This window comes from Ctenopharyngodon idella, chromosome 9 (assembly GCF_019924925.1).
Source record: "Ctenopharyngodon idella isolate HZGC_01 chromosome 9, HZGC01, whole genome shotgun sequence".
Lineage (NCBI taxonomy): Eukaryota > Metazoa > Chordata > Actinopteri > Cypriniformes > Xenocyprididae > Ctenopharyngodon > Ctenopharyngodon idella.
The window spans coordinates 24,386,217-24,404,939 of NC_067228.1; the positions used below are offsets into that span (position 1 = coordinate 24,386,217).

The window sequence follows — 18,723 nt, forward strand, 5'->3', positions numbered from 1 at the left end:
AGATGTTTTCCACATTCCTAAATCGTCTGTCAGTAGAGTTATTCACCGGGTTGCAGGGGCCCTTTACCTTCATTTAAGCCAAACCGTGACGTTTCCATCTCGTCATGAATAGGATGCCATTCAAACCTCTTATTTGGAAAGTGGGGTTTCCTCAAATAAGTTGTGTAACTGACACATGTCAGAATTCAGGTGCCCCGCACGCACAGAGATCAATACGTGAACAGAAAAAACTACCATTCAATTAATGTGCAGTTAGTGTGTGACCATCTGTCCAGAATTAGAATTGTCATTGCATTGTGGCCAGGGAGTACACATGACTACAGGATTTTGGCAGAGAGCAACATCGGGAGAGATTTTGAGACTGGAATCCACAGTGGCCTCCTGCTCGGGGACAGTGGGTACACCTGCCGATCATGGCCCATGACGCCCTTCATGAATCCCCTTAATGCTGCACAGGCATGTAATAATCTTAACAGTCAACTTAGATGTATAAGTCATTCAACTTAAATGACATCAAAGGGTTAGTTCACCCAAAAATGAAATTTCTGCCATTAATTACTCACCCTCATGTCGTTCCAAACCCTCAAGACCTTCGTTCATCTTTGGAACACAAATTAAGATATTTTTGATGAAATCCAAAAGGTTTTTTATCTCCCATTGAAAGCAACAAATTTACCACATTCAAGGTCCAGAGAAGTAGTAAAGACATGGTTAAAATAGTCATTGTGACTGCAGTGGTTCAACCTTAATGTTATGAAGCAACGAGAATACTTTTTGTGCGCAAAAACAAAACAAAAATAACAAATTTATTCAACAATTTTTCCTCTTCACTGTCATGACACGGGGGTGAGTAAATTATCAGGAATTCTGAAGTGAACTAATCCTTTAAATTCATGTGCCTTCACAATCTTTAATCAAAATAACTTCCCCTCCCTCTTGCAGCTTCTCTGATGATGCTTTTTTTCTGTTGGATCAACCTGTCACACAACCTGTGACTCACTTGAGATCACCGCAACAGCAAACAACAATGATTCAATTCTGGAAGGACAAAATCAAGTCCCGCCTTACTTTTTTTTTTTTTTTTTTTTTTTTTTGAAATTTCAATAAAAATTCAATTTTAAATTGAATTTATTTCAATAAGATTAAAATTAAAGGGCATCACATACACATTTTGAATTAAGTACAGTTCTTTCTTTTTTTTAAGACTTTACAGATTCTAAATAAATTGTATAAATAAAAAGGCTGTTTGAAAATGAGCAAAATTGGTTTTGGAGTTACTCTGTTTAGTCTGATAAGTATAAAATTTTCCTAATAACAAAAACAATGTTTCACTCAGATATACGTCACAACAGGGAAGAGAAGACTTCTTTGTTTCATTATAATATATTTCCTTTGCGCTTTTTGCTCAAGCCGATATTAAATATGAGACCACAAGATCTGAGACAAAGCTTTGCCGCCATCTTCTGGTGAAACCACAGCAGCCATCCATTTACCAAGTACAGGCAAACACACCGGATGAATGGTCTTCTGTGGGGAAAACGCAATATGAAAAAGAAACGGCAATATGTATGTGCCTATGCAGCCTATACATATTCATTCACAAACCAGATTTCTAAGGTCAGACTCAAAACACAGACTGTCAGTATTCACAATCACAAGCAATGAAATGCTCCTTCACAGTCAGTACTTGAATGCTATCGCTTGTGCTATAGTACATATTATGATTTTAGAACAGATAAATTGTTTGGAGGTGGTTTATGTTCTTAGCTGTGAGAGATGTGAACTAGCAGACCAAGGAGAAACAGAATCATAAGTATAAGTAGGCCTACTTTTTCCCTTTTTTAAATTAAAGTAGCCTATGTTTTAGGCCTATACTTTATAATATAATAGACTATAATAATTTATTTATACTTATACACAACTATTTATTTATACTAATACAAAAAAATAAACTGTCATATAAACTGTCTAAAAGTATAAAGCAGTATAAAAAGACATGAGGGGAAAAAATATTAACATTTTAAAACTAGTTTTATAGCATACCATTTGTAACTGCTACAACAGCTTAAAATGATTGGTGCGTTTTGAGTCATGAACAATTCAGTTGTTTATAGGAGACTCGGAAAAAAATGAATCATTTAAAAAATAACTAATAATCATAATACAAAATAAATACAGCTATACATCTTACAACTAACTGACTGACTAAAAAAATGAATAAATGTCCTCCATCGCTATCCCGTCTCGGAGGAAATGATTTATGAAATGTAGATGTAAAAAGTACATAATATGCTTTGGAATGTGGGAAATAAAGTTCAATAAGTCTGTACCTGCAGCACTGGAATCTTATCTTGAAAAAGAAAAAAATAAGAATGTTTGGGTAAAGAGTTTACTAACTGGAGCTTTACTTTAAACATAGGTTGCTATATGAAGACTGTTTAACAAAAAATTGTTCTGACAATGGCCAAACAATGCGGCTTTGCTGCCAATGATCTTTAAATAGCATGGATTACATGACAGATTAAAAAGATTTCCAATCCCACGACCTATGTTTTATTAATAGTTCATAAAGCAGTCGTGTAATTTAAAAAAGTTAATTTATATGTCCACCATGACATTTGTTAATTATAGTAGGCCTAGTACAATCTGTTAGGTATTTTGAGCCTGATAGGATGCGATATGTTTGTTTAAACACCTTTATTAATATAGCCTAGTAGTTCGTTTTGAAAGGTAGGCCTACTTCGTGTCTGGTGTCCTAGCCACCTCTCTACTAACACATGGCTCCAGTAGTGGGCGGGCCCGTGACGTAAACAAACACTGGCATGTTCTAGAGACGGCGCACTGTTTTTTTACTGCAGCTCAGCTGATCGTGACGCACCGCATTCGCAGCAGAGGGCGAAGGACAGACACATATAGAAGTTGGGTATCGGTTACACACGCTGAAGTAATGAAGCCCGGTGCGCCAACGGTAAATGGGTGATTCTGACGGAATTCCGTACTCAAGCGTACGTTAAAGCAGCGTCAGTTCCTGTTATCAGCGTCTTGGGAGTCGGAACGAACTGTCGCTCCCGTGGCTTCTCCGAAATATCTCAGCCTTGTTTACAGAAGCACGGCTCCTCCTGGCTGGATATACTTCTAAAAAAGGTAAAAGTTGCTCTAATAGAGCGGCCATAGGGATTTCAGGATCTCTAAAATGCTGTATTTATATGAAGTTGTGTGTGACTGTGATGATAACGCGTGTTTCAGGAGCACCAGCTGTCAGTGGCCATATGGCCCACCCACACAAATCGCTTTTTAACTTTGGGCTTGAAATAACATCACATTGTGTCCGGTTTCCAGAGAGTTCCAGACATGGGCAGGCCAGAGTCCAGGGGAATGCCAGTCTATATTCAGTCAATTAATCCAAGTCCAGCAGTCTGTGATAAACTGGCATCTTCAGCAATTGATCTGTTGTCTTTCATAACAATGCATTTGAATACGAGCTTTAAAAAAAAAGTCCAGTAGAAAACCTCTTAAAAGTTCTGCCAGTGCTTAGAATTTTAAAGTTGTTAAAATAAAACCTTAAAATTATGGACAACCAATCAATATACATAACAGGGTATGACCCACCCAAGTTGTCATGGCATTTGATTTGAATGATCACAGATGCCTAATTGTGTGAACATGACTGTAACTGACTTGTAAGCTTTCAGAAACGCTTCTTGACACATTCTGGTAAATTATAATGAGGTCATTACTGTATGAATAACAGGTGCACTACACTGAAGGCCGCAATGGTGGATTACTATGATGTTCTGGGAGTGTCACGAAATGCTTCTCCAGATGACATCAAGAAAGCGTAAGTTAAAACTGCCTTCACTTATCAGTAGCTTGCAGAATGGGATGGCCTTTGGCATTGTTGCTATTGTATGTTACTAAATTTGTCTCTTAACAGATGCAAGTGAAGATTCGAATATTTTGAGACTTACTGTTTACCTATATAAAGTATCCATCAACAGTGCTCTACCATTCAAAAGTTTGGGGTTGGTAAGATTTTTAATGTTTTTGAAAGTCTTATGCGCATCAAGTCTGTATTTATTTGATCTAAATTGTAATATTGTGAAATATTACAATTTTATATAACTGTTTTCTAATTTGAATATGTATTTTATTCCTCTGATGGCAAAGCTGAATTTTCAGTATCATTACTCCAGTCTTCAGTGTCACATGATCCTTTAGAAATCACTCTAATATGCTGATTTGGTCTCAGTTGTGCTGCTTAATATTTTTTTCTCAGGATTCGCTGATGAATAGAAAGTTTAAAAAAATCTAAATGACCCCAAAATTTTGATTGGTAGTTTTGAATAAATTACATCCGTAAGAAGTTCATAAACAACTTAATGTCATGACATCTTATTCTGCCTGTTCTCTGTGGTCAGTTACTTCAACTATTTGACATACGCTAATATCTTTAGTAAAGCCACACTAACAGAATGACTAATGGATTTACAGTTTTGCCACTAACTGGACTAATGAAAGTGTTTTTTGATTTTCCTTCAAATGAAGTACACTGCTCAAGCTGATATGCCTGAATTGTAAAATGAACTATTCATACAGGACATTTTAAAAGCTTTAAACTGTTTTTTAACTTACCTTAGTTCAACGAAATGTGGAATTTTTGGTGCTAGATGCTAAAAAATAAATATGAATCACATATGATATGTCAATCTAGTGCATGTTTATATAGAAAACAAAACCGCACAGATGCCAGAATGTGTCGTATGTGAGTGGCCTCTGAATCTATATGTCACTTCATCACAATCTTGAGATGCCAGCCAAGCTAAGTTTACTTAACTGTTTATTTATGTGTGTGTATACAGTTACAGGAAACTTGCACTGCGATGGCACCCCGACAAAAACCCTGACAACAAGGAGGAGGCGGAGAAAAAATTCAAGGAGATAGCAGAGGCTTATGAAGTTCTTTCAGACAGTAGGACACTGGACATTTTAACTCTACAGCTTAATGGTTAAAGGGTTAGGTTACTTAGGGTGTTACATTTCACTGTTGTTTTTTCTCATTTCCAAGCAAGCAAACGAGATGCGTACAACAGATACGGTAGATCGGACATGCCAAGCTCAGGTAAGGAGAGCTTTACACTGCTTGATACTGTCTTTATTGTTACATGTGCTTATGTGAGTTCTTCTGTTTTATAGGCTCTGGTGGTTCTTCATTTCCTGACGACTTCCCAGGATTCACCTTCACATTCCGCAGCCCAGATGAGGTGTTTCGAGAGTTCTTCGGAGGGCAGGACCCCTTCGCTGACTTCTTTGGTGGGTTCTCGGGGAGTTAAGGCCCGTTCACACCTAGGACGATAACTAGAGATAAAGAGTCCACACCACAACTATAACAATAATGGCACAGAGAAACAATATTGTTGAAATCACTTTCAGAACAATTTTGACCAGTCGATGAATGAAAAATACTTTGACAGCCAATCAGAATCCATCCTGCTCAAGCATTTAAAGTGGCACACCAAAAATCTGCAGCGCGCACTTAGAAGAAACAGAACGACATCGTTCGATGGTGTGAATGCTAATATAGTTATCGTTCTTGGTGTGAACGTGCCTTTAGTCTGTAGATATGCTGATCTTGAATTTTGCTTGTATAGCGGTGCAAGTGTTTTCTCTCTGTCAGAATTTCCCTTACAGCAGTGGTTCTCAGCCAGGGGTCCAGGGCCCACTAGGGGGTCTCAGCAAACTTCCAGGGGGGCCCAAAGAATGTTGTAAAATTATTTACATTTAGTTATATTAATGCTAAAATCTAAAAAATAAAAATGTACAACATTAAACTGACATTATACTTTTGAGTCTATTTGTTTTAATTACAATAGAAGTATCAGCTTATATAGGAGGGCCTTTGAATATATTCTCAGACAAAGAGGGGCCTTACACTGTCTCTACACCGGACTCCACGGTGTTAGAGTCAAAAAGGTTGAGAACCACTGCCTCACAGACTCATCTCATTCTCCCCCTACCTTACCCTTCTTAGCCCTCTTGCATTTTTCTACACTTTCCCACTAGATGATTTCCCGTTTGGTGGAATGCACAGTGGGTTTCACAGCTCCTCCTCCAGGCTTGGGCCCAGTCGCTTCTTCTCCTTCCCCTCAGCAAATGGTTGGTTTTAAAACTCATTTCACGCTTTTTTGTATAATTATTGCATATGTGGTCAGTCTCAAAGATTAATACTTAAAGGGAAGAAGTCAAGTCAGTTAAAGAAATAGTCCACCATAAAATGAAAATTCTGTCATCATTTACTCACCCTCAAGTTGTTCCAAATCTGTATGAATTTCTTTCTTCTGCTGAACACAAAAGAAGATATTTTGAAGAATGTCAGCAACCAAACAGTTGATGGACCCCATTGACTTCCATAGTATCCGTACGTTCCCGTAAATGATGACAGAATTTTCATTTTTTAATGAACTATTCCTTTCATTTAGCTGAACTTTGCTGAATATGTATTGATAACATTGATGGCAATTTGGTGAAAAACTATTTTGTTGTAGATTTGGACTATGGCATGTTGTTGATGTGGCAAATGCTTTATGAGTATTGTATTTTCAATTCTTTAACAGCTGCATTTTCTTTCTATCAACAGCTGACTTTACCTCCTTCTCTTCTTCACTGGGCGGGATGGGCAGCATGGGAGGGGCAAACTTCAAGTCTGTTTCTACTTCCACCCGCATTGTCAATGGAAAACGCGTCACCACAAAAAAGTCAGTTGCTTCTCTTTAAACTGATTTTGTCTGCATTTACCCTTGTTCGATATGCGATACAACTTAACACTGTAATACACTCTTTATTTAAAATCAGTGATGTATGACAGAAAAAGACAAAATTAGTAATTTAAATGCAATTCAGGTAGAATAATAAAAGAGGGTTTAAACGTTGCCATAATGCGAAGGACTTACAGAAAGTCACAGGAATTCAAGTTTGTTTATATATTTCCATTTTTTTGATAAACATTGCTTTTCTTCCCTCAGGGTCAGAGAAAATGGCCAGGAGAGAACAGAGGTTGAGGAGGATGGGGTCCTGAAAACGGTCCTCATCAATGGTAATTCATTTTTTTTTGCTATCATTTAATAATAATATTATATACTAAATGTGCTTGTAAAAATGCATCTTATCAGCTTGCAGACTCAGGATAAATCTGCCTGGGAAAGTAGATGCTTTTGCAATACTAATACACATAATCTACCATTAAAACATTTAGGGTCAGTAAGATATGTTTGGTCCAGCTAGTGAAAAACTAGCATATATTTTAGAAAACTAATATATAATATATATATATATATATATATATATATAGTGACATTATTATTTAATTGTTTTTGCTTGCATTTATTTTATCTGATGTTGTAAAGCACATTGTTTTATTGTTGCTATATAAATAAACTAAACTTGAAACTTTTGTGGTAAAAACTTTTCAAGTAAAACTAAACCTCTAATTTAGTTATTCTCGTCATTCATTATTTGAGTCTTACAGCCATACCAGAACATTTAATTTAATTTTAATTTAATTTAATTTAATTTAATTTAATTTAATTTAATTTAATTTAAAACTTTAATAGAGTCACATTACTTTATTGGAGTCAGATAAATAATTAAAATAATGATAACACGTATTCTTTCAACTGTTTATTTTCACAAATATTGGCTCAAAACATCAGCTTAGGCTTGCAGGTGGATTTAGCAAACTCATTACATTTTACACCAGCTTCTTGTTTTTCATTATATGCAAATTTCTAATTTCCTTGTTGAGGAGTTGCTGTAGAAGTGATCTGATATTCAGCTGTGTTTGTGTGTCTAGGTGTGGAGGATGAGATGGCTTTAGCTCTGGAACTGAGTCGTAGAGAGCAGTCCAGTCAGCCTCCCAGACAATCCCAACAGCCACTGCTCCACCCCCCCAACAACAGCTCTCCAAACCCTGCCTTACGATCCTACAGCGCCGCCCCGTTCTACCACTGCCCCGATGCCAGTGAAGACGAGGAAGACGAAGACCTCCAGATGGCGCTGGCCTACAGCTTGTCGGAGATGGAGGCCCAGCAGCGGGCAGAGGACGTGATCTCAGGTGCTGGGGGAGGGAGGGGGAAGCAACCAGGTGATGGGAATAGGAAGGGAGACATTCAAATAAAGAAATATGAGAGTGAAGTGACAGATGATTCAGACCTAAGCACCCCCTCATCTCCAGAAAATAGACTAACAGAACAGAGTCTAGCTAGGGGTTCAGAAAGTTTGCATCCAGAGAGTGTTGTACAGGATAAAGAGAGTGATAAAATGGCAGCCAATGGGACTAATGTGGTAAAAAAGAAGAGGAAGTGTCAGTGTGTGGTCTGTTAGTAAGACTGTGGAGAATAATCATGCTTGTGTGTGAAATTAGCAGTGTTAACCTTATGTTCTCTCTATGGTAGTTTTTTTTTAATCCTTCCTGAAGTTTTGGACTGTGCTTTAACTTACAGTTTTGTCTTTTGTGGCAGGGCTTATGGCATTGCACAAAAATGACTGTGTTGAATGTGTATTTTCTTGCCTTGAGGAATGAATAACAGGTGCCAAAATGTGTTTATACTCCACAAAGACAGGACATTTTTAGGAAGTTTGAAGGTACTGTGTGCAATATTTTAGAATGCCACTGATGCCTGACAGATATCACTGAAATAGGTGTCTTGGGATATCATTTGCCAGCCTTGACTGTGTAAACAGTAAAAATATTCAATCAGAAACACTCTCTGCCTGTGAATCTTTTGGATTGCTGGCATCAGGTTGTCTGACATGTCTTTGCAGGGTGCGATTTTGGGATATTAGAAAGCAGGCATATGGTTGGCAAAAGTTGGCATAATGGCTGAAATCACAAAGTGTAATTTCTAGACCTGGAAAAAAAAAAAAAAGAAAAAAAGTCATGTAAATTAATACAGTCGGTAACACTTTACAAAAATGCCTCATTTGTTAACAATAGTTAATGCGTTAACTAACATGAACTAATAATGAGCATTATATTTTTATCCTTTGTTAATGTTAGTTAATAAGTGTTCATTTTCATTTTAGTTCACTGTGCATTAACTAATGTTAACAAATACAGTGTTTGACCTTACAAATGTATTAGTATATGCTGAGATTGACATGAACTAACAACAATTCTTCTACAGCATTTATTAATCTTAGTTAATGTTAACGAATGTAGTTAACTAATGTTATCAAATTGTAAAGTGTTACCATAAAATGTTATAACTCCATGGGCATTTTTATAATGAATACACATTTTGCCAAGCTCTAAAATACTTAATTGGTTAAAAAAAAAAAAAAATCCTTAATCCTTAAAGGGTTAGTTCACCCAGAAATGAAATTTCTGTCATTTATTACTCACCCTCATGTCGTTCCACACCCGTAAGACCTTCGTTCATCTTCAGAACACAAATTAAGATATTTTTGATGAAATCCGAGGGTTTTTTTTATCCTCCATTGACAGCAACGAAATGACCACATTCAACGTCCAGAAAAGTAGTAAAAACAGTTAAAATAGTCCATGTGACTACAGTGATTCAACCTTAATGTTATGAAGCGACAAGAATAATTTTTGAGCAAAAAAAATTACGACTTCAACAATTTTTCCTCTTCCCTGTAAGTCTGTTAAGCAGTTGGTGCAGTGCTGCATTTCCATGGTTACGTCCGAACGCCAGCTCATTATTGGCTGGCTCCTGCGTCAGCATCACACAGATGCCTCGTGCTGCTCACGTGAAAAGGCATCGGCCAATACCTAGCTGCCGTTTGGACGTAGAACCTAAAAGCTGCAATGAAAATAGCGTAGCATGAATAAAGTCGTTATTTTTGTTTTGTTTTTGCACACAAAAATTATTCTAGTCGCTTCATAACATTAAGGTTGAACTACTGTAGTCACATTGACTATTTTAACCATGTTTTTACTACTTTTATGTACCTTAAATGTGGTAATTTCATTGCTTTCAATGGAGGATAAAAAACCTCTCGGATTTCATGAAAATATCTTAATTTGTGTTCTGAAGATGAATGAAGGTCTTACGGATGTGGAACGACATGAGCGTGAGTAATTAATGACAGAAATTTCATTTTTGGGTGAACTAACCCTTTAAAAAGTAAATTCTGAAAAACTATAAAAGACCTTCGAATATTGCTGTGGACAATGTGTGGTCCTGGAGTCAGAAAGGTTGAAAGCCTAAACGAATTGAATAGCTTTTCTGAGTATTACAGAGCATTTTAGCTATCTTGCTGATTAGTTGGCATCCCATTCCCAACGAACGTTCCATTTATTCTTCCAGCAGTGAAGTGCTCTATGTCATCAGTGTTTGCTATCGTTCCTTCTAGAAAGGAGATTCTCTGATTCTCGTCTGGATGCTTTCTGATTTTTACGGTGCATTTGTCATTCTTTCAGAGGTACCTGTTGAATGTGAAGATGATATTTTTGTAGATGGGGAAATTTTGCACAAAGACTAAGATAATCTGCCTCTGAGGGCTAATGTTTAGTAATTAGCACTCCTAATGTGGTACATCACAATGACTTGGATAGTCACACATGTAAGGGAATGTAAATCCAAAATGATCTCAGTTTATCTGAATGTGCCAAATAACTGACTGACAATGACTCTCAGCATTAGTTTTATACGCATCAGAATTATTCAGTATTGATATGTTATTTGTGCCTTTTTTTTGTGTTAGAATTCAAATGCTTGGCTATTGTTGCCAATGCTTTATTTCACATGCCAGTTTGTGTATAAGTTAGCCAAAGAAGCACATTACACTTTTTTTTTTTCTTTTTTTTTTACTTGCTTGTGCAGTTTGTTTCATAATAACTATCAGCTTTGTGATATAAAATGAACAATCAATAAATGAACACTAAACAAAGCACAAAAAGTTTGAATGTGATGCTATGTGAATATTAATGAAAAATATTTTGTGCAACAATGTAAATTGCAAAGAGGGAACAAAGTCATTTACACAAAACTGCTATTCACATTTGAAAATGTTATGTGAGACAACATTGTTATCTCAGAAGAGAAGTATCCTAATTCAGAGGACATATTCAATGCTCAGAAAGTGCCATTTAAATGACAAAATTGTTAATAAATGCTGTTTCAGTCATTGTTAACATGATGTTGTTGCTAATACAAAGAACAATAAACTAATGAATCAGTTCTGCTCATAAGAATTCATTTGTAAATTTTCAGCATAGGAAGTATTTTTGATAAACTGCTAATTTTTATCCATTTGCTTTTTCTCTAGTATACCTGATATAAATGGACATTAGCACTTTATTAACTATTATGCCTTTAAATCTGATTTTTTTTTAAACTATTTTTACAGCTGAGGGGCTTTGCATTATATTAGGTTGAATACTTCTTATTTTTCTTGCTGAGCATTTAATGCGGTGTTGTCCTTACCGGCACATTCATTCACATTCATCGTTCCTATTCATGAGTTACATTTGTAAACCTCATTTGCATTTACTATGGTTATGATTTTGTTTCTCCTGGGCTTTTTACCTGACTCATTCTCCCTGCCGTTACAGAGTCCGACTTCCAGGCCTTCACAGGCTGACCTGTGGCTGTGACCCTCTCTTACCCCCAGAGGTAAAACATAGTGTAGACGTCTCTGCAGCTTTGTAAGCATAGTTTTTAGATCTTCTCCCCACTTATAGTTAATTGATATGCATTTGTGTATAGACTCTCCTGCTGTAGATCATGCAGTATTCCAGGAAAATATTGAACTCTACATGTTTTATTTGTGCATAAAAATGTTAGTACACTCAAAATAGCAAACAATCCTGTTTTATTAGTCTCAGTTTCATTAATCTGTGCTGTTTTATTTCACCAAACACATCACAGGGGACTGTGAGGCAACACTAATACTGCCTTCATCCGTCTGCTCTTAACAGGTGAAGCATTTCCCGGTCCTCTGCTCTCTCTTTCTGCTTCTCTGTCTTTCTCTCTGCCTGGCTCACCTGCTGCTCAGACCCTTTTCAAAGTTTTATTTGGAAAAAAAAATCCCAGGCAACACTACACAAAGGTCAATAATGTACGTGCTGAGTTTGTATGCAAGTGTGTTTGTGTATGAATGTAAGCCTTGGAGAGGGAATACTGGATTACTTTTTATATATAAATTATATTTATGGCCTGCACTGATCAAATATTTGAGCTCATGTAAAAATTTAAGTGTCTTAAGGACAAAATATTTCTTTCATTTTTAATAATGAATGATTCAAAACTGCAGTGAATGTACAGTTGCACTCGAAATGCTATATTTGAGAATTTAAAATCTTCATAACTAATGAAAAGTTTATTTATTCAAAAAAATTGTTGTGTTTTAATTAAAATATCTGCATTTCATAACCCATTATTCTGTAGTTTTTTTATACACTACAGTTCAAGCGGTTGGGATCGGTACAATTTTTGAAATGTTTTTTAAAAGTCTCACCAAGGCTGCATTTATTTAATCAAAAATACAGTAGAAACAGTAATGTTATGAAATAGTACAATTTAAAATAACTTTTATAGCTTAATATAGTTTTATTTGCCCAGACATACAAGGATACTAAGTATTTTTTGTGATTTAAGGTGAAATGTGTCATTTTGGTGCCATTATTGACTCTAAATGGTAACAAAAATAATGACAAAAAAATCATCTTTCTATATATATATAGCAGAGTTCAGTCTGCATGATCATATTGAAAGAAAAAGCCACACACATCAAGCAGTGCTGCTACACATTCACATTTAATTCAGAACCATTTAAAAATTATAGTCATATATTTCTCTCTCTTTTTTTGATAATTTTCTAAACATATGCTACAGGAAAAGACAAACAGCTCTCCATGAATTATTTACAGTGATCATCACACAACGTAAAGGCTGCACTAGACATTAAGGATGTGAAAGCTCTAAACGTTTGTGAGCGATTTGACAGGAACTGTAAGATATTACAGGTGCCTTTCAGGTACATTCCACTGAAACAAACCACTTTTGGGTTCAGACGTGACTGTGCATATATGTTCTCATGTTTGACTGCATGAGACATGGTGGGTTCTTCTGTCTTTTTTACATTTAATACATGAATTGCATTTTTGGCCATACCATGATAAAGAAAGCATTTTAAGAACAACAAAATATGAAGACCCCGCATTTTCAACATCAAACATTATATGTATATATATTTATAAAAAAGACATTATACTGTCAATGTTCAGAAATTAGGTCACTTCAAATGAAATTGGAAGGTAGATGTCTCTTAAAACCACTGTTTCTCCCTGAAACTCAATTAGGACTGAAGAATTTGGCCCCTGTAAAGTGTTTCCAGCATACAGAAAGCATTCATAGTCTTTTATAGTGTGACATTATTAATTTTCCGACTTTTGAAAGTGAGTGAGGTGCGTGAAAAGAGGTGAGTACAAGTCGAAAGGATGTAATAGGGACACAGTGGGATGTGGCTCACTGAGGAAGGGCTTTCAGAATGGCATTCACCTCTTCTGCCACAGCTGTCAGGGCGAACTCAAACTGGTCCTGAAAAAACAGTCAAGCTTAGTGCGTAAATACACAATAACGTATGGAGGCTTGTTTCCACTTTGGAATAAAAAAAAAAAGTAATTGCGAGTTTCTATCTCACAATTCTGACATTTTTCTCAAAAAAGCAAGTTTATTTCTTGCAATTCTGGCTTTTCTTATCACATCTGCAAGTTTATATATAATCTCAGAATTGCGAGATATAAAGAACTGCGAGAAATATAGTCAGAATTGCAAGTTTATATCTTGCGATTTGGAATTTATAACTCACAATTGTAAGTTTATATCTTAAAATTCTGAAAAGGAAAAAAAAAAAAAAAATCAAAACTGCAAGATGTGAACTGGCAATTCTTTTTTTTTTTTTTTTTTTTTACAATTCCAAGTCTATAAACTCACAATACTGACTTCTCGCAATTGTGAGTTTAGATATGAACTTTTGCTAGAAATAAACTCGCAATACTGGCTTTTTTTTTTTTTTTTGCAACTGCGGGTTTATCTCTTGCAATTCTGACTTTATTTTTGCAAATTCCAAGTTTATAAACTCGCAATTATGACTGAGTTTATAAACTCAGAATTGCGAGATTTAAACTCCCAATTGCAAGAGAAAAGTCAGTATTGTGAGTTTACATCTCGCAATTCTGAGTTTATTTCTTGCAATTCCATGTTTATAAACTCAATTCTGACTTTTATTCTTGCAGTTTCAAGTTTAGATATAAACTTAGAAAAACACAGTTTATAACTGCAGAATTGCAAGAAATAAAGTTAGAATTGTGAAATACAAACTCGCAATTGCCAGAAGTCAGTATTGTGAGTTTATCTTGCAATTCTGACTTTATTTTTGCAGATTCCTAGTTTATAAACTTTTCTTCTCACAATTGTGAGTTTATTAATTCAGAAATGTTATGTTTATAAACTTAGAATTGCAAGAAATAAAGAATTGTGAGAAAAAGTCAGTATTGTGAGTTTATTTCTTGCAATTTTGCGTTTACAAACTCAATTCTGACTTTTCTTCTTGCAATTTCAAGTTTATATCTGAACTCGCAATTGCGAGAAAAAAAGTCAGAATTGCGAGTTTATAAACTCGGAATTGCAATAAACAAATAATTCCAAGATATAAACTCAAAATTACAAGAAAAAGTCTGAATTGTGAGATATAAGCTCATAGTTGCGAGAAAAAAGTCAGAATTGTGAGGTAAGTTGTCACAATTACCAACTGTCACAATTATATTTTTTATTTGTTTATTTTTTATTGCGTGGCTGAAACAAGCTTCCATACTAACATGCACAATCACATGCTGAAATCATCGGAAAGCACTTTATACATACCTTAGTGCGTACCATACTTGGTCTCTGGTCACGAATATGTTCCAATGTGGCAGCAATGTCAATCTCCTTCACGCCTAAAACAGACAAACAACCTGTGAGCATGTAGCGCGTACAAGGTGCACTTAAATGAAACAGCTAGATAGAGTAATGAGGCTCTTACCTTTGGCCATGCGGTTAAGTACCATGTCAATAAGAATGTAGGTACCGGTTCTGCCAGTACCATCGCTGTTTGAAACAGGAAACCATTTTCATTTAAATCATTAATTTTCAAAGAAAATGGTAATAAAAAGGCCCATATTGTGAGCCTGAGACACATATTGCAGCCGTTTACCTGCAGTGCACAATGATTGGGCATGAGCGTCCTCTGTAGCACTTGTTTACTTTTCTGAAAAAAGAAAAGAAAAAAAGATGCATAACACAAAAAGAAGAATAGAAAGGGTGGGGGTGAAGAAGAGAGCAAGAAAATTGAAAACTGAGCATGTCATAATGAGCATAACTGTCAATTTATCAAACCCTACAATTCATTATTCTGCCGACAAAGAGGAATTAAACGATGCGTGATGCTGGGGAAGGAAGGGGGAGAGAGGAGATGGAGCATCCGTCAAGCCTCACTCCTGCTGCACTCACACCTACCAATGATCATTTTTGTGACTATGCAACTGGACCCAGACTACTAGCTGCAAATCACAAAAATGACACTGGGAGGTGTGCTATGTCCAGGGACCTACCGATCTCCATCAGAGACAGAGAGAGTGACGGGAAGGAGGGGAGAAAGACGGGGGGTAAAGCAGGGCCCGTGGCAGCATGTCGAGCACAAACAGAGAAGATCCGAAGTGAAAATGCATTCAAGGGAGAGGAACTTGGGGGTGACTGGGCTTCAAGGTAAAGAAAACATCCACAGATAATTAGGGAATCATCCAAAGTGTGAAGCAGATCCTCATATTAGGGTGAGGAAAAACAGTAGGGAAAGTATTTGCAGTGTGACAGATGTGGATAAAACACTTGTGTAAGTATGTGTGTGTGTGTGTGTGTTAGTGTTGTTTGGGTGTTTTAGTCTAATGGAAATTGAGTTTATTTGATGTTAACAGTTTCTGAGTCGAAGGCATGTGGAACACATTTTACCTTATTGTAAAGTGTTACCATTTAATAGATCTGAGCTAACATGAACTAACAATGAACAGCTGATTTTTATTAACTAATGTTAAAGATTTAGATACTTTAACAAATGTATTGCTCATTGTTAATGTTTGTTAATGTATTATCTAATGGGAGCTGCTTATAAAGTGTTACAATGCACATTTATTTGTTACTAGATGTTTTTTTTTTTTTGGCTATTGTTATTAGTAGCCAACAAATCTTCAGTAAAAATGGTCACAGGCACAGAGGTGCACCTTTAATTTAACAGAGTACTCACTAAAAGTCATCAAACTTCCATTTCAATTCGGATGTGACCTAGTGGAGATGTTTACTCTGTAATAAGTCCATCAGTTTCCACCGTTTACCAATTTTAAGACTGGTTGCAAACATGTCATGTGAATTTATCATTTTGTTCTCTATGAGAACATATTGAGCTCAAGGGAGGTAAAAAGGATGCTTCCTCCCTCTGAACCTTATTCCGCTGATGTTGCTATTGGACAGTATTACTTGGAAAATAATTTCCACACTATTATCTTTTCTCATATTTTTGAGGAGCTATTACCTCCCTTGAGAATGTGTGTGTGTGTGTGTGTGTGTGTGACCTGTTTGTAGTCCTATCGCAATACAAGTTCATTTATCAGCAGTATTGCAAGCATGAGGTGGTGTTCGGTTGCGGCAGTACCTGCGGAAGTCCAACAGGGGGCGTGTGGAGGTGGGAATGCCTTGCGCAGGCCAGCTCAGCAAGTGAAACTGGGTCAGAGTGCGGGTCTCTTGAGTCTGAACGTTCTTCAGGTAGAAACTACGAACCAAGAAGTCTTTACACCAGATGTGTTCAGACACAAGATTCACCTGAGACAAACAAGAAAAAAATAGGTAGTAAACACTAAAAATACTAAAAGCACATGGTTTATAAAGGCAGTGAATCTTAATGTTTCTCACCTCATAGATGTTGTATAAAGATGATCCTTCATCAGGCCAGTAACGTTCACATTGTTTTTCTCCATCCTCCACTAAAGCGGTCATCATCACTATTACAGTACAGCCACTTTCCCATATCATCTAACATATGCACCAAAACAGTGTCAGTACCCAAAGAATAATTTATATATTAAATGCATTTTACTACCATGTTTCTATTATTTAATTTACAGCCATTTAGTAATGTATTAGTAATTTATATTTGTAATAATCCTTTTCTAATATTAATATATATATTTTTTTAATATTTAATATATATCTAAATCTTAAAATTTCATCTTTACTCTTAACATGTGCACCTTACCTGCCAGAAATCAGCAATAGTGTGAGGTAAAGGGCCTTGAGTTGCAATATAAGCAGGTAAACGTGGATCATGATCAATCTATGGGTAAAGACAGAAAAATGAAGAACCTTTCATGTGACATGATCACATTTACATGTTTTAGAAATGTGTTTTGCTACAAATATTTTCTTATCCAGTGTGTGTGTGTGTGTATGTATATATATACTTACAGTTCAAACCAAAATGTATTCAGACACCTTGAACATTTCATTATTACAGTTTATTCACTATAGTTTAAAAAAATGGTAATAAAATATGACAAGATCTCAGAGTTAAACTGTGTCAGAAAAAAATAATCTTAATTATGTCAGATAACACTTAAGCAAAACATGGTCAGGTCAAAGTGTCTGAATAATTTTTGGTTCCAAATTTTTATCAATTTTACTGGTAGTCCACTGTAAATTTGATCAAATTTTTGGTATAATATGTCACAGTTTATTTTATTTTGCTATCCTCACTTACATTAATGAACTATAATGTCCTGCACCCACTAGTAAAAATATATCAAAAATATAAAAAATGTCTGAATAATTTTTGGTTTGACTGTGTGTGTGTGTGTATGTGTATATATATATATATATATAAAATCATTCTTTAGTGGAATAAAAATGATTGTTTCTTACTATAGTGCTGGCATTTATGTAGTCCTCTTTGGAGGGGTTGACCTCTGCCTTTAGTTTCACTCTGGAATGGTCATCTAAAACAGATTTTTTTTTTTATTGAACATACTGAATTTTAAAAAATAAAAACTAATTTTGGGAAACTATTATTTGTATTTTCCAGTTATATGATCTGATGCCTTTCTTACCAGTGTAAACTACTATTCAGAACTCACCAGGACTGCATTTATTTGATTAAAGATACAGTAAAACAGTAATACTACAAAATATTATTAGAGTTTAAAAGAATTGTTTTATATTTTAATATGTATATATAAGTATATTAAAATGTAATTTATTTCTATGATGGCAAAGCTATATTTTCTCCAGTCTTCAGTCACATGATCCTTCAGAAATCATTCTAGATCTGTTTACTGTCACTTTTGATCAATTTAATGTGTCCTTGCTGAATAAAAGTATTAAATACTTTTTTTTTATAAAAAGTATACTGACTTTTGAATAGTAGTGTACAGTAAATGGCTGAGATCACTGAAATAAATGTTGGCACATTGCTCTTACAGGGCACAAAGTCAGGATAGCGGTTCTTCTCCATGTTGCTTTCACACTGGGCGATAGAGACGGAGCTCGGCTCAGCCTGGTACGAACACAGAGCCTCCCACTCCTTCTGCAAACGGTCCTTATTCTTCAGATGGTCCTCCATATATGCCTGAACACCAGAAGTGGACTTTAAGCATTTCACTGTCTGTTTTAGGCTAGTTTG

General features: G+C 35.6%; 2 protein-coding genes across 9 annotated transcripts in view; one reads left to right on the forward strand and one right to left on the reverse strand.

The window, feature by feature from the left end:
• The first annotated feature begins 2,842 nt into the window (after nt 1-2,842).
• On the forward strand, nt 2,843-12,396 carry dnajb2 (DnaJ heat shock protein family (Hsp40) member B2). Of its 8 annotated transcripts, none has more exons than XR_007931593.1 (12): nt 2,847-3,144; nt 3,752-3,838; nt 3,935-4,022; nt 4,860-4,969; nt 5,066-5,119; nt 5,194-5,310; nt 6,061-6,153; nt 6,635-6,752; nt 7,020-7,090; nt 7,847-8,107; nt 11,573-11,665; nt 11,939-12,396. XR_007931593.1 is itself a non-coding variant. In XM_051905406.1 (12 exons), exons 2-11 carry the CDS (start codon nt 3,787-3,789, stop codon nt 11,599-11,601), a joined length of 993 nt encoding a protein of 330 aa, XP_051761366.1. In that variant the 5' UTR covers nt 2,847-3,144; nt 3,752-3,786; the 3' UTR covers nt 11,602-11,633; nt 11,889-12,396. The 8 variants fall into 8 exon arrangements, 7 of the variants coding, with proteins under 7 accessions (XP_051761367.1, XP_051761362.1, XP_051761363.1 ...); XM_051905406.1 differs by having other exon boundaries at nt 11,573-11,633; nt 11,889-12,396; XM_051905405.1 differs by having other exon boundaries at nt 2,848-3,144; nt 11,573-11,633.
• A 361-nt stretch (nt 12,397-12,757) lies between these two features.
• ptprna (protein tyrosine phosphatase receptor type Na) overlaps nt 12,758-18,723 on the reverse strand; it is a 32,400-nt gene continuing 26,434 nt past the window's right edge. Inside the window, exons 15-23 of the mRNA XM_051905397.1 lie at nt 18,522-18,669; nt 17,967-18,040; nt 17,305-17,382; nt 16,962-17,081; nt 16,705-16,871; nt 15,217-15,270; nt 15,046-15,110; nt 14,886-14,959; nt 12,758-13,559 (exon numbers count right to left, since the gene is read on the reverse strand). Of these exons, the coding sequence (XP_051761357.1) occupies nt 13,488-13,559; nt 14,886-14,959; nt 15,046-15,110; nt 15,217-15,270; nt 16,705-16,871; nt 16,962-17,081; nt 17,305-17,382; nt 17,967-18,040; nt 18,522-18,669 (852 nt within the window). The 3' untranslated portion in view covers nt 12,758-13,487. The remainder of the gene's footprint in view (nt 13,560-14,885; nt 14,960-15,045; nt 15,111-15,216; nt 15,271-16,704; nt 16,872-16,961; nt 17,082-17,304; nt 17,383-17,966; nt 18,041-18,521; nt 18,670-18,723) is intronic.